Below are 16,733 nucleotides of genomic sequence, written 5' to 3' on the forward strand. Positions count from 1 at the left end.
ACAATGTTGTTAAAATCCACTAAAACATACTAACAACAAAATGACATACCATCTGCTAAATAAGCACTCAGTGCTTCAGTGCCCCTATCAGCTCAGTGAAGTGTTGTTTGCTCTGCAAACACTTGAAACTTATTTTCCACTGTATAAACAAGGTATTAAACTAAGACCATGTGATTGTTCAGGCTTTGGCAGTTAGCCAAGGTCATCAGACACATTGCAAGTTTAACTAGGTAATCTATTTGAACTGGACTGGATCGGGAAATGAGGTCAAGTGGTTGCACTCAGCCTTGTTATCTCCAATGAGAGGAATGTAAGCAAATGCTGTGTGACTGATATTTTGCCGATGAGTGAGAATAAATGCAATTTTAACTTTAAAAAAATCTACATACCAGGTGATACGTCACGGGGCTGCATCGTAGCGTAACAGTTGGCATAGCACTATTACAGTGCTAGCAATCACAGACTGCGGTTCAATTCCTGCAGCTGCCTGCAAGGTTTTTCTACATTCTCCCTGTGACCGAATGGGTTTCCTCTGAATTCTCCAGCTTCCTCCCACACTTCAAAGATGGGTACAAGTAATGGCTAGTGAAGTCACTTGTGGGCGTGCAATGTTAATGCAGGAAATGTGACAATGCCAGGCACAACCCGCAATTCGATGATAATGGCACGTTTTACTGTGTGTTTTGATGTACACGTGGCAAATAAAGCTAATCTAATCTTTTTAATAGTACATGGAGTGTGTCAGTTTAAAGTTGCTGCTCCTGTAATGGATTCTGGAGGCAACTCCTTCGGGACTGGAACGGAAGGTAGAGGAAGCAAAAATTTGCAAAGAAGTCAGCAAAAGTTGAGACTCTCTAGTATGACATTGTGGTCTGTAATACTAAGAAGTAACACTGGTCTAAAAATACAATTTTAGTAATTTGCGGCTAATTAACCTACGCATGCAACTTTATGATCTTAGTCAATAGCATTTTCAACTTACAGAAACATCAGGGTACAGACTGTTCTGCGAACCTGAACATTTCTCAGGTACAGTCTATAATCACTTTTCCGGCTTGGAGAAAGATGATCAGACCAATTCTGTGGTTTGTCTTTTCTGTAGTCCAGCACGGGCAGGTCCCATTGTGCCTGACTCGTGTGTATCAGCCTGTGGTGGGTGGTTATGAGAATGAAGATTCTTAAAGTAGCTTACTTAATAAACTAAAAAGGAGCCTAGCACTGTATGTTAGTAGAATGCAGGGACAATAAGGTCTGGAGGCCTGTGACTAGTGGTGTGCCACAGGAGGGTGAACTTATGGAGAGGAATGGATAAGATGTTTGATCAGTCTTTTCCCCAAGGTTGGGGTATCTAAAGTTAAGGTAAGTGGAAACGTTTAAAAGGCACCCAAGCATCAATTTTTTCCAGAAGGTGGTGAGTATATAGAACAGGATAGAGAGTGGTCGAGACAGATACAATAATGACTTACAGACTTTGGCTACATCCACACTAGACCAGATAATTTTGAAAACGCCAGTTTTGCGTAGGAACGATAGGCGTCCACACTATGCGTTTTTGAAAATATCTCTCCACACAAACGGGGATTTCGGCGAATCTCCTCCTCCTGCGCACGCGCAGGACACCCTACCCAAAACAAGCGACGTTTGGTGTTGAATCTCACCGTAAAAGTGCGCATTTGTGTAGTTACAGACTAGAAAAACTTAAAACGATGGGCAGCTGTTGGCTCTTGCGCAGGAGAACTTAAAACTAAAAACAAGTACTGGAGCGTATGGAGGCAACCGACAGGGAGTTCACGGACAGATTGACCCAGCTGACGACGAACATTGAATAACTCTGTTGCATTAATAAAGAACCTTGTTAAATGTATAAAACGTCTTCATCAGTGTTATCTTGTATTTCCATACAATGTTACATTAGGCTGTTACACATCTATTGTCAGAGAAGTACTTGCATAAAGAGGTAAACCACCTTCATACAGGGCAAAGTGAGTATACTTATTTATTCAGTAAGTTATGGGTCAAAGTATTTGGTGAGTACATTTCTAACTCTTCTGGCTTCAGTCTCATTGCCGTCTGCTCTGAAATTGTTAGGTTGTGATCAGGAAAACAATGAAATGGCGCGTTCTCAAAAGTCTCCGGTTACCCCGTCCACACTGATCTGCCTGAGCAGCGTTTTCAAAAATAACCCACCCTGGAAAGCGTTTCTGAAAAGCTCCGGTTTCAGGAGACGAAAACGCCGTTTTAGTGTGGATGGAGGGTAAAAACAAAGAGAAAAAGCTTCGGTTACGGATTTATCCGGTGCAAGTGTGGATGTAGCCTTTGATAGGAAAGGTTGAGAGGGATGTGGTCCAAATGAAACTGGTTCAATTAGGCATCTTGGTTGGCTCAGATGAGTCAGACCAATGGGGATCTTTCCATACTGTATGATTCTAAATGCCTTGATATCAAAAGCAGTTACTCTCAAGATACCTCTGGAATTCAGCTGCTGGACTGAAAGCTGTCATTGGGCCCAAAGCGAGGCGGTGCTGTGGAAACCCAAACTCAGTATCAGGGAGCCTTTTACAGGGAGCAACAGCTGCGCGGGATACCTTCCATCAGCTTGCCGATGACTGAGATTTAGACTAATTGGGTAATTAGCTTGATTGGATTTGCTGTGTTTGCGAACATGACTCACCTGAGCAATTTTCCTCTTGTTAAGTAGATGCCAGTACAGTAACTGCACTAAACAGCTTGATTAGTGCACAGTTAATTCTAGAGCTCAAGTCTTTGACACTAAAAAACACTTGTGGGCCATCCTCAGCGTACCCTTGGGTATGTTAGTTGTTAACATCAATGGCACATTTCACAGTATGCTTTCATGTACATGTTAAAGATAGATCTGAATCCATTTTGCTGGAAACCACCACCAGGTTCAGGGACAGGTACTACCCCTTGACCATCAGGCTGTTGAACCAGAGGAGATAATTTCACTCATCTTCATTCACCCCATTTTGAACTGTTCCTATTACTTATCGACTCACTTTCAAGGATGTTTCATCTCATGTTCTCGATATTTATTGCTTATTTATTTATTGTTAGTTAGTTTTTCTCTTTTTGCATTTGCACAGTCTGTTGTATATAGGATGTTGTCTGCCCTATTGGGCGAAGTCTTTCATTAATTCTATTGTGTTCCTTTATATTTACGGTGTATAGCCTGCAAGCATTTCTAATAATCTAATATGCTAAGTCATCATATAGAATCATGGTTCAATTTCAACAGCAGCAAACATTTTCCAAGCTTGCATCTTCAATGTGCAGGTTCAAACACTGAAGAATATCTCTTAGCCAGTATTAATGAAGCTATATACAGTCAATACCTTCAGGAGGAAAGATGAAGAGATAATTCAATATTAATGAACCACTGAACATGAATATTAAACTGTAAATTGCCATAATCTTTCTCTCTGTAAGTATATAAAGAAAAATACTGGCTACAACTCCATAAAAAGACAAGAACGAACTTTATTAGATCATGGCAAATTATTAAATTAGCATACAAATAAAACAGTAACCCAGAAATGTATTCCAAACACCAATCCTATAATACCAATTAGTCATATTTCACCGATGTATCTGATTTTGTTATAAACTCCGTATGACACTTGCTGAAATTATTTGACAGAAAGGGAATGGTTGTGGACATAGCTGTGTCCTTGTACACCACAGATTCTGCAAATTTTGGAAATCCTAAGTAATACACACAACACACTGGAGGAACACAGCAAATCAGGCAGTATCCATGGTGAGGAATAAACACTCAACATTTCAGGCTAAGACCCTTTGTTGTCAACTGTTTATTTCTCCCCACAGATGCTGCCTGACATGCTGAGTTCTTCATGTTTCCTGAAACATCAGATACGAGAAACAGTTCAATAATCTTCTGTGATTTAAAAAGCCATCACCACTGAACTCAGAGTGTTGCAACCACTCCTGTTTCTTCAGTTACACAACCCTGCGTAACCCCACTTCTTCTCCAATACGTTACACTGGTCTTGGTTTCCAACTGAACATTAAGCCATAAACCAATTTTGCACCTCACACCTGTTAGTTGATCCACCAAAGACTGAGGTCAGATTCTCAGGTCACAGAATGGAAAAAAAAATCTGCAAGGGTTTTGTGTTCGTCAGCAGTCAACATATTTCAATTTATTGGGTAAAGGCATTAATAGTTTGGAATTCAATTTTTGGAGGTGGGGGAGGGGAGATGCAGGGAATTAACAAAATAACTGATAAACCATGCAGAATACATCAAGCAAAATTATTGTAATTGAGCCAGGCAAGGGTAATATACTGTATATTGCTCATTCAAACAGGGATGTCTTCAACTCCAACCTTTGATCAGCTCTTCTCCCACACCTTGTCCTGCATGAGATCTAGTTCCATTCTGTATCCCTGTTCATGTGCAAAATTGTCAATTTCATAAATACTGTTTTCTGCTGTCAGAGAGGAAAAATTAACTTCAGTAAGTTAAACCATTCCCATTCCACAAAGCTAGCTAGACTGGCAAAGGTAAACTTTCTCACTGCAACGGATCACTGAGGAGTTTCAAACCATGCAAACTCAAGAATGTAACCAAGGACTGTTTCTGACTCAGAAAGATTCATGTTGGAGCATTTTAACCTAGCTGGGATCAGGAAAAAGTAGCACAAACACACATAAAAACACACACACAGAAAGAGCAAAATGCCATTCATTATCTACCTGTCCCCATAAAGGGGAATAAAGGTTTCGTTTTTTTTAATGCTATGATGCATTCTATCATTCTGGCGTCGCAGATTTGACTGTAGTATCTTTTAGATTCCTCTTCTATGCACAAGAAGAAAGTCAGGATGTAATTTATACAGCTTTCTCTTTAATAAGCCGTGGGAGATTTGTTCATGAACTTGTTTGTACACCGTACACAGATATATTTAAGAAATATTAGATAAATTGCACTTTATACACAAGATGCCATCCCAGTTGCTAATGTCAAAAATACAGAGTTGAAACTGTCCAGACACCTCTCTGTTGGGTTGAAGATGACCAGTTTACATGAGTACTTATTATAGAATATGACACAGGATAATATATCCTTTACAAAGAGATTTCTTGAAATATACAGTCATGAGCACACTATAAATTAGAAGCCCAGCATGCCCATTCCAGTGATTGTTACATTCAGTTTTGTTCCTAATCTACTCCATAGATACTGCCTTTGGACAAGAAGCTACAATCTTATATCACAGAATCAAAATTTTTCAATGACAAATTTCAATTAAAATGGAAGGTTAAAAACAAAAACATTTTGAGTTAATAGTAAGCTTTAGAAATCAGACTAAAAATTCTTCAAGTCCTCTTTGTTTTTAATACTGATGATTCAATAGAAGATTTTCTTCTGGGCTAAGTTTCAAGGACCATGTATGATAATGGCTTACCTACACTTTTATCATGCATTGCAGTCAATGAGCTGCTGACTTGGGTATGCATCTGCTGTTATTGGGACAGCTGTTGGATTGGCAAGCTCAGTGACTAGTCAGATTGGTCCCTTTAACTCCATGTTTTGTAAATTCTATACACCCAGGAAGGAGCAGCATTACTAGACACACAAAGTGGTTCCTGAAACCCTGAAAAAATGGCACATATAGGATGTATGGTTAATGCATTATTTTTTTTTAAACACAGACATTTTGGCTTATATTTCCCAGTGGCTACTGGATGTTTCTGAATCACATAAAAATATTTATCTAACAGCAGTGCCTCAAGTTAGTGAGAAGTGTTATTGAGTCTGATTGTAATCATCATTTGCGATTTCTTAAATAAGGTTCCTCAATAATCTTTGACCATAAGCATTAATGGAGTGTAACTATGGGATGACAGTTCAAATCCACTTTCTTCCTTCAGTCTTCTGAAAAGTCCCCTCTTATGGATGGCAAACACTGTTTAAGCAAGTGCTCCTTCAAGTATGGCCTTCCTACCACAATGCTCTGAACTGCTGATAGCCTCATTGTCCCTCAAGAACAGCTGCTTGTGAATGCATCTGCAGCCTACATCCTTCTCAACACACTGACAGGTGCAGGCGTTCTGTCTTCTCAGTGTCTGAATGGTTAAGGCCACAGCACAAATCTTCTGGCAGGTTTTGTTTCCCTAAATAGGGAGAAATTGCTTCCCTTTGTCATTCCTTGAGGCAGTAATGCCATCTATGAGGACTAGAAGTATTGCATGTGATGCATTGAGATAGCAGCTACCCAAGAAAGATGCACTGGGATGGATTAAGGACCTCCACTCAATTAGCACAGAAACCTTCCAAGTTCTTGGTCTCACACCATGAACTCATTGTTCCCAAATACCACCAGCTGCTGGGGAGCACCAAAATCAGGGTCTGCATTACACTTTTCGTCTGTGCCCAAGACTCCATCAGTTGAATCTTTGGACTTCTGTGCTGAACGCTTCATCATCTTTAGTTTTTGTTTGCCCTTTTCTGGGTTGAAGGTCCCTCTGCTTGTAAACTGTGGCCTCTCTTCCTGACTTTTAGCTCCATCCATTTCGGCCCGTTGTTCTGTGACATTGTGGGAGCGGTAAAGTGCCGGTGATGGTGATTTTGAACGGAAACGAAATCGTTTTCCTCCTTGAGGTAAACAAGATAATGATTGTGACACTGCGGGTGAAGAGTGAACAACCGATTCAACTGACACAATTGAGTCAGTTTTCTTCCTCTGTGGCCTCCTCAACCTTCTCCCTGCTTCAGATCGGGCCTGACCAATGGAACTTGTAACTAGGCTTCTTTCTGTCCATGAATTATAAAAACAAAACGTTAGTATCAACAAGTTCTCTACAGATTGATTCTATTCTAATGTTGATGCTGACAAAAGCTGTCCAATTTAATTTAATAACAACTTGCTCCCAAAATATTTTTTTTGAGTTAAATCAAACTTCAGCTACACCTCAAACTTTACATCCACAAGCCAGATTTCCGAGGACTTGGGATAGTTAGCTGCTTAAGAAAATGCTGATTAAGCAAACTGAGAACAAAAACCACAAAATGCTGGAGGAACTCAGCAGATCAGGCAGCATCTATGGAAAAGAATAAACAGTTGATGCTTTGGGCCAAGACCCTTCATCAGGACACTGTCAGACGAAGGATTTCCAACATGAAATTCTCCCTTTCTATAGATGCTGTAGTTGGCCTGCTGAATCTAGGCCTCTGCATCTGACAATCACCCGCCTTTTCCACCCTGACCACTGCATCCATGGGACTGCTGCATGCATTCCTTCCCCAATCTGAATCTGCATCATCGTCTTTCCATGGCAACCATAACACAGTTCCCAACTCTGGCTCACCCACACCAACCCCAGCTCCCGCCATCATAATCTTTCTGACCCAAGACGCAATGCTTCATCTTGCCCCCTTCAAACCACGTTATTCTTCATGACAGCAACACGACCTGCAGCTTTTACACCTGTCCCTCTCAACCGCCGTGTCCCACCAGGGAACAAACTGCAGATTTAAATCTGGCAATACTGGAATTATCTGAGCTGCTAACAGGCTGCATTGAGACCAAATGTTCTTGGATTGGTTACCAGAACGTTCTGATAATGCTCCCTCGGAGTCCATATTTAAGTTTTCAAAGCTGTCAGCAGTTCCGATGGATGCTTCTGACTCCAGGGTTTCGTCATCTGAGGCTCGTGGCTCCAGAGCAAGCATTTCAAATGTCAGCTCATCCCTAAAGCAAAGCATAATCTGTAAGATCTTGGACAATATACATAGAAAATGAGATGTCTACAGAAATAAAATGTTCTTCTGAGCCTTAAGTCTGATTGCTTTATTTCACTTGCCTTCTCAACTGCTGGAATAATAATAAAGGAGCTGCACAGCAGCCAGATTTACAATGGTTGGCTGCCTGCTACTGAAGAATAATGCCTTGATAACAAGTAACAGTGCTGAAGTCATAATCAATTACAAATATTCCCTTCAGAATTGAAAGAATCGTGGCTTGCAGCCCAACTACATCATTCTGCTGTGTCCACAGTTACTTTTGTAACCAGTCTCAATGCACAACAGCTAATCAGTGCTCATCACAATAGAATACTCATTGCATAAGAAAGCTTGCTAGCATTATGACACATGCCAAATAAAAACCTGTTAACATGTTAACTACTAACCTCCAAGGGCATTGAGCAAAATTGCTATAACAAAGGATTCACCAATTCAGAGAAGAGTTTATTTACCAAGAACAAAGAGAGAGGTGACACAGAATATTCCTTTGGGGCTCTAAGTATAATTGCTTCATTACATACAACTTCTCCACTGACAGATTGAGTAGCACAAACCCAAGGTCAGATAACTGTCTGCCTGACACTGAGAATTCTTGTCTTTATTCAAAAGTGAGGCCTCTTATGTAAACTGCAGAACGGGTTTAACTGGAAGGAATGGAAATGAGGGAAAAGGGAACTTTTCCATAATTTCCTTATGGCACAGGAGGCCACCATTTGGCCATTGAGTCTCTGCTGCCTCACAGAGCAATCTGCAGCAAAATCCCTGGAGATTAAATAACTAACTCTGACCTATTTGCTAATATAAATGCAAGGACACAAAGCACCCTAGAATTGTCACAGCTTGGTAAGTAGTTCTTTGGACAATGGGACTACTGGGCTTGGGAGTTCCAGGATTTAGACCAGCAGAAAATGTCAATTTATATCCAAGTTGGACGCTTGAGAGAATCCCAGAAGTGGTAGTGCTTTCATCACCTACTAACCATGTCCTTCTCAGTGGGAGAAGTCAGAAGTGTGGGAGGTGCATTCAGAACAGCTGCAAATATTTTGTAGACGAATTGGTGCTTTGAGCAATGGATGGATGACCATCCTGAAAGGATGTAATTTTAAGGTGATTGGTGGGAAGTACAGGGGAGATGTCAGAGGTATATTTTTTTTAAAAAAAGAGTGTTTGATGTGTGGAGCACATGGCCAAGGGTAATGGTACATTAGGGACATTTAAGAGACACGTGGATGAAAGAAAAATGGAGGGTGATGTGCATGGAAAGGATGAGATTGATTTTGGAGCAGGTTAAAGGGTTGGCACAACACTGTGGGCAGTACATTCTTTGTTCTATGATGGGCTGAGCTTCCTTACTGTAGCTGGAGCTGCACTCATCTGACTGAAGAATATTCGTTTGTGGTGGGTAAAGTTTCAGTATTGGGAGGTAAGTACAGGCCATCCAACCTCTAATTTTCTCTTCGTTTAGGATTGGTTAATAATGCCTCTGAATGTGGAGGGTAGGTAGCTGTAAGTTCTCTCTTGTTGAGGACAATTACAGTTTGGTAAATGTTACCCGCTGCTTGTCAGCTCATGTCCTAATGCCCTGCAAGCAGCTGTACGCAAGCAGGAATTATTTCCCTCACTGAGTTGTAAATGGAAGTGAACATTGTACAATGATCTGCAAACGTTTTTTATAATGGGACATCACTGATAGTTAGACTTCAAAGTAGACTCAGAAAGGCAGCTTCTCAGCAGTGAACTTTGAGAAGCATTGCTCATCAGTCGGTTGTCAAAAAAAACAACCAATTAACTCGAATTACAACTTTAAATCTTGAGATTACACAGATTTCTTTATTCAATGGGCCTCAATTTAGCTAACTACTTTTCTGTCGAACTTTGGCTTATACCTTCTAAAATTCAATGTAGTCAACATTTATTGTATTCGCTTTCTTCATCAACATTGTCATTTAATCAAAATTTTGTACCAGCTGGCTACTTGAACTCTGTCCGTAGCTCAAAAGCGTCCTGGCACTAGTCAGATACTCTTAATACTCTGTGACTCTTACTTTTCTTTTTGTAGAGTCTCTATTTGTTCGGTTAATACTCTCTCCTCTTGCTGCATGGCTACCTTCTGTTGCTCTGACAGTTCCACATCAATGGACTCATCGGCACTGACTATTTCTTCAGGAACATCTGTGACTGACAGCAATCGCATTGCCACTGGAGAAGTGGGACTGTTGTGATTGGAGCGGCGAAGACGGCCTTTCCCCTATAAAAGTTATGCAAAATATCAGTCAGGCAAAATATGAGAGGAGTTAAAATAAAGTGCATTCAACTGGACATTAATTGTCAAAGTCACAAAATTCACCTTTTTTGTGGTGCCATTTTAATACTGAACAAAGGGTCAAGGTCATAACACAGGTGTCATCAAGGTAATACCAGGAAAATCTCAGTGTCTCTCTATGAATATTTGAACTGCATAATTCAATCCTTGGTCTGTATTGATTGAGCTGAACAGGGTAACTGTTCCATCTCCTGGCTTCATTCCACTGGTCATGGCCTGAAGCATACATGAACATTGAGTGATGTTTGAAGTGCTTTATTCACTCCTAAATAGTGAAACAGTTTGCTGATAAAACTCAAAGGATGTACCAGAGAGTGAGTACCTGCTATGAAGACTACACCACAGTGAAAAATCGAACCTCATACATGAACGATAATAAACCACAAAGGTGTCAACAAGCTCATTTTAAAAGTCTGCAGTCTGTACATGATAAAGCAAATCAAATACTCCTCCTTTCATAATCTCCCACCATTTTTGCAAAGCAGGTACTGATTGGCTGTGCAACAACCCTAACTGTCTGACATTCCGGATAACTAAAACAATTAATAACTTGTAGATTTGGCCAAGGACACGAAACACTCATTTCAAAACGGTAGTTTATAGGAGACAAATACACAAGTTTTCTTTCAACTCTTAAACTTCTTGGCAAGTGACTCCTTAATCTGTGATGTATTTTAACTCCTTCTTTGGTTAGTCTGAAAGCTACACTCTAACTGTAGTAGAGTACAATTGTCAAAGTCCTAAACCTTCTTTCTCTTTGACACAAGATACTTTATTGTCAAACAATGCAACAAAACACAGAGAGCACCTCAGTTCAGGCTACGTCCACACTAAACCAGATAAATTCTTAACCAAAGCCTTTTCTCTTTGTTTTGAACCTCCGTCCACACTGAAACGGCGTTTTCCTCCCCCGAAAATGGAGATTTTCAGAAATGCTCTGCAGAGTGAATAAATCTGAAAATGTCTAATATCCGGCGTAGTGTGTACGGGGTAACCGACTATTTTTAAAACCGCTGTCATGACGTGCCGGAACAAATGTAGGCGGCAGCACAGCATTTCATTGTTTGCTCGAACGCAACCTCCAACACCACAATATCTGACAATAGATGTGTAACAGCCTAATGTAACATTGTATGGAAATACAAGATGACACTGATGAAGACGTGTTTTATACATTTAACAAGGTGCTTTATTAATGCATTACTTGTGCAAACATTCAATAGATGCAACTGTCACTTTTGCCCAGTAACTCATTTTATTGCACATGTTAAATACAGCAAATTAATACACAAAGACATGGCAGAAGTAAAGGCAAACAAATGATGTAACAGTAAATTCCACTTTTGCCCAGTAACAAGCCTTACTGCATTTAGTTGTAGCTGTCATCCCTTTCATCGGTGAAGAGACTATGGCTGTAGGAAATGTTTCTGGACAAACGCGCACCAAGTCTTTCATTTGGCAATTTCCTTTCAAGTTTTTCTAGTCTGTAACTGGAGAAAAGTACACCAAGTATACCGTTTCCTCTTCGCTTGTTTTGTGTGTGTCCTGCACATGCCCAGTAGGAGGAGATTCACCCAAATATCTGTTTTAATGTGGACAGAGGTATTTTTAAAAACACCTAGTGTGGACGCCTGTCATTTTTACGCAAAACCGGCATTTTCAAAATTATACGGTCTAGTGTGGATGTAGCCTCAGGGACTCTGTGGTTCATGCACTACATATTATTTGTTTACTTTTTATTGTTTGCACAAATTGTTATTTTTTTTGTAATTGGAGGCTTGTCTTTTTTGTGTGTTTTTTCATAGATTCTATTGTTTTCTTTTTGTTTTCTGGCCGCCTATAAGATGAAACTCAAGGTTGCATATAGTTTACTTAACATACCTTGATAATAAACTTATTTTGAACTCACTGACAGCTTAGTACCGGCCACAGATACATAAAGGAAAACACCAGCATGACACAGATATACAAATGACAACAAAATGTGGGTAAGAACCAAACCCAGCCTGCGCCCATTCCAGCAAATGGCCTTTTCTCATCAGTTCCTTTTTCTGAGGGAATAGGAATGAATGCATGAATTAATATTGACTGATATGCAACAAATTATTTTAGCACAGGAAACCAGTCACCCCCACAGGTCCTGGAATGTTGTGAATTGCAGATAATTGCCATCAGCTCTCATAGCCATTTAATAACTGACTTTCTATTTAATTGTGGAGTTCATCAGCTTGTTAGGCTCTAGACAATGCATTCAAATCCAGATCCACTGGAATGAAATCCACCAGTGATGTGAGGGTCTCAAACTCACTCTGTTTTCAGTGCATGTTGGAAAAATTAAAGGATACACCTGACTTGATCATTAACTGGAAGACTACAGACAGTAGCCAACATCACTGTTGCTGACATAACCTGCACCATGGAGTACATTGCACCAAGCCATATCAAAACAAGACAGGGTATAGATGTAAAGTTGTTGTGCTCGAATGAAGGTTAAAACCATAAAATAAAAAATGCAACTAAAGCATAAAGAAAGAGAATGGTTTGAGAACTGTCCTGTTCAATATTCTGCATCTGGATTTTGTTGCATTTTAGAATATGTGGTGGTGCACCCGCTATCCCCCACATGCGCTGGAGTAGTCACAGTGCTGCTGTAACAGTCTGAAGAATATCATTGCAAGCACACAAAACACACTAACCAAATTACCTTTTTACCACCACTTGGCTGCATGAGCAACAAAGAGAAAACATGAAAAGTTTCAGCAACAGATAACAAACTTATTTGCAGAAAGATAAAGCAATTGGTAAAATGGCATCGATATGGTGCAGGTCACAATGGTTTTGTGTTTTAAACAATTTAATTGCACAAATCTGTATGCTGCTGTAATGATAGTCACTTACACTGTGATTACTGAATTACAAACCTGCACCAGGCTGGGTGAATGAATCCTGAAGACAGCTACAGAAACAATACTTCAACACCATGCAGTTTGTAGGAGCATACAAGTCTGGCTGTGATACAAGGTAGCCAGACATATAAAGAACTATACAATTAATACTCTTGCTATATAACAAAAAAAGTTCCTAGGTGTATATATTTAAAAGAAAAGCATACAGTCACCTGAGCTTTACACTATCAATTTAAAGAATTAAGTTCAGGAGCAAAAGGCAGTGTTACAACGTGATGTACATTTCTGAAATGCATATACAAGGTTGCTTTTATCCCTGTATGAAACATCCTGGAGTCGAATCTTAATGCATTATTAAATAAAATCATACCACAGAATCCAATTGCCTAGTTGAATGTTGAGTACGGCTTCACCTTCCAGCAAAATCAATAATAACCAACCGATCTTTTCCTTGGAAAGAGTCAATGATTGTGAATCCATAATCCTGAGGTCAAGAATTCCAAATAGACAAATAGATTTCTCATCTTGGTCCCAAAAGAGCAACCCCTTTCTTAAGGAAATGACTAATAGAATACTTGCTGCTGTAAATGAGAAAATGAACCAGAAAAAATGCTGGAGGAACTCAACAGATCAAGCAATGTCTGTGGAGAGGAATAAACAGTAAATGTTTGGCACCGAGACCCTTCACTAGGTCAGGAAAGGAAGGAGGAGGGAGGGGGATGAGGACAATCTAGAAAGTGATAGGTGAAGCCAGGTGGGTTTGGGGGTGGTGTATGGAGAAAGAAGCTGGGAGGGAAAGGTAGGAGGGTGAACCATGGAAGAAAGGTGAGGAGGGGCATCATTGGGAGGTGATAAGAGGTCAGAGTGGGGTATAGAAGAGGATGAGGGGAAATTAAAGTTCATGCCATCAGGTTGGAGGTACCTAGTCAGAATATGAGGTGTTGTTCCTCCACCCTGAGAGTGGCCTCTTCGTGGGAGAAGAGGAGGCCATGGACCAACATATCAAAATGGGAATGGGGATATGAATTAAAATGGTTGATCACTGGGAAATACAGTACAGCCATTTATGGATGATAACTAGAAACATATTATTCACTAGCTCAACAATGCTACTGTATCTTTTGACCCTCCATTTAAAGGAATTTGCCAAGAAAACAAACCATTCAGCTGACAATCAATGATAAAACCAAACTGCAATATACTAACAGTCCATGGATCCTGAGTAAACTACACAACTCTTCCTTCATTGATTTTTTTCCAATATTTCACCTCAAATCTTTGTGCAACTCAAGTAATTTTTATTGGTTTATAATACTGGTGGTAGCACTTTTCTGCTGTAATGTATAGAATCCATAGATGTTGACCTCATAATTGTTCAAACAGATATCACAGGGCACAAACAGAATGTAGATTGGGCTAAGTCTTCATCCTGATATCCCACGGGAAATTCAACACCTTCCACCCTAATCTGCTTCCTAAGCGAACAGCTAAAACAAGAACAAATAATGAAACCAAAAGGCTTGGGGCAGAACTAGGCCATCTATCCTCCTGCCTTCTCCCCATAACCTTTAACACCCTGACTAACCAAGAAACCATCAACCTCCACTTTAAGTATACTTTAAGTGACTTGGCCTTCACAGCTGCCTATGGCGATGAATTCCACATATTCACCATCCTCTGGCTAAATAAATTCCTTCTCATCTCTGTTCTAAATGGATGTCCCTCTATTCTGAGGCTGTGCCCTCTGGTCCTAAACTCACACACTTTAGGAAACAACCTCTCCACATCCATTCTGTCTAAGACTTTCAAAATCTGATAGGTTTTAATTAGATTCTCACCTCCATTCTTCTAAGCTTCAGCAAGTACAGTCCAGAGCCAAATGCTCCTCATATATTAACCCTTTCAATACCAGAATCATTCTCATAAACCTCCTCTGGACCCTCTCCAATACCATCACAATTTTTCTTAGAAAAGGGGCCCAAAACTGCTCACAATACTCCAAGAGTGATCTGGCCAAGGCCTTATAAAGCCTCTGTATTGCATCCGTGCTTTTCTATTCTAGCCCTCTCGAAATGAATGCTAACATTGCATTTGCCTTCCTCACCACCAACTCAACTTGCAAGTTAATCTTCAGAGATCCTGTACAAGGACTTCCAAGTCCCTTTGCGCTTCTGATTTTTAAATTTCCCCCCCATTTAGAATAAAAGTCTATGCCTTTAGTCAAAGTGCATTACTATACACATCCCACTTCCCATTCTCTGTCCAAGTTGTTCTGTCAACTCTCTTCATCCTGTTGTTACACCAACGTATCATCTGCAAACTTTGCTACAAAACTATCAATTCCGAAATTGAATGTCTTACTGGTCCACATGATACAGATTCCTAAACTCCTGGTAAATAACTCAAAGAGGGTATTGTAGAACTTGATTACTTTTTACCAAAGTTTTAGATCTGTAGAACATTTCATTTTTACCAAGCCATTAACTGGAAGTATATTTCAATATTATAAACCCAATTTATGATTGAATTATTCTGCAAACAAAATTGCACATTTATTTCATTGTAAGCATTTCCTTGGCAATGCCCTAATACCTCCACTTTGGACTGATGCAGTCCTTCAGCTGAATTACTTAATTTGTATTCCCAAGTGTCGGGCAGAGAATTCAAGGAATTAAACACAATGATGAAGACAACAAAATATTTCCCAGTCAGCATGGCGTGTGACTTGGAGAACCACAGGTGATCGCGCCTCCTGACCCTGAAGTCCTTCACATCTGCTGCACAAGCAGGTTTGAAAGGTGCTGCAAAAGTACTTTAGTACTTCACATGCTGCATATTATTGAGAGGTTAGCTTAAAGTTGTGATGTGTTTTTGGCAGTGGGAGTGAGTGATGGAGGGAACCAGCAAGTGTTTGAAGACAGGAGTGAGCAAGCATTTAAAGTAGGGGAAAGCAGCATGCCAGCATTTGGAGTGGTGGAGGAAACATGCTGTTAGAAAGATGATTGGGATACTGATCAATGGGTTTCTTTATCTTGGTTGTACGTAGCTTGACTGCTGTTGGAGCGATAATGATCCAACTATTCTATCGTAATTTGAACTTGTGTCCTATTGGTAAATAGGCATAATGGAGTCTAATCTCGCTTTCAGTCAGTACTGATCATTCCCAGATGCTGATCTGGAATAACTTGATGAAGGCCCAAGAGAATTGTAGCCACATATCACTTGTACTTGCAACTTTTTAACAGGAGTATGAATGTTGCCTTGGTCTAGCAGCTTAGAATGCTTCATTGCTTAGTACGAATCATGTATGGAACTAAACAAATGCTCTCACATCTCATTTCTCACCACATTGTAGAGGGAAGGTGATGGATGATAATCAAACACTGCCTTGAAGCAAGAGAGGGCAGTTACTGTCTCCTCTTCAGTTTTTCTATTCACATTTGGTACACGTGTGTAATGATGTTTGGGGCTAAGTAGTCTAATGAAAATGAAACTAAGCATCAGTGAGTAGATATCACTATAAATCTCTGTTAACAACACCCTCCATACCTTTGCTGATGTCAATTGTAGACCAATAAGCAGTAATTAGCTGAAGTGGATATATTTTACTTTTTGTGGACATGCCATAACTAAGCATTTACTGAGCAGTGTTGCAAATGCATTGGAACAGCAGGGCTAGTCTGGTAAATAAATCTTCAGCACCAAAGCCAGATGTT

At 40.0% G+C, this 16,733-nt stretch overlaps 1 protein-coding gene across 6 annotated transcripts in view; it reads right to left on the reverse strand.

Annotated features, from left to right (window-relative positions):
• Positions 1–3,478: 3,478 nt before the first annotated feature.
• Positions 3,479–16,733, reverse strand: part of myo9aa (myosin IXAa) — a 339,254-nt gene continuing 325,999 nt past the window's right edge. For all 6 annotated transcript variants that reach the window (XM_059945895.1, XM_059945894.1, XM_059945899.1 and 3 more), the window contains 3 exons: positions 9,834–10,036; positions 7,593–7,735; positions 3,479–6,798 (listed from right to left, as the gene is read on the reverse strand). In XM_059945895.1, coding sequence (XP_059801878.1) covers positions 6,332–6,798; positions 7,593–7,735; positions 9,834–10,036 — 813 coding nt within the window. In that variant the 3' untranslated portion in view covers positions 3,479–6,331. The remainder of the gene's footprint in view (positions 6,799–7,592; positions 7,736–9,833; positions 10,037–16,733) is intronic.

The sequence above is a fragment of the Hypanus sabinus genome, chromosome 21 (assembly GCF_030144855.1).
Source record: "Hypanus sabinus isolate sHypSab1 chromosome 21, sHypSab1.hap1, whole genome shotgun sequence".
Taxonomy (NCBI): Eukaryota; Metazoa; Chordata; class Chondrichthyes; order Myliobatiformes; family Dasyatidae; genus Hypanus; species Hypanus sabinus.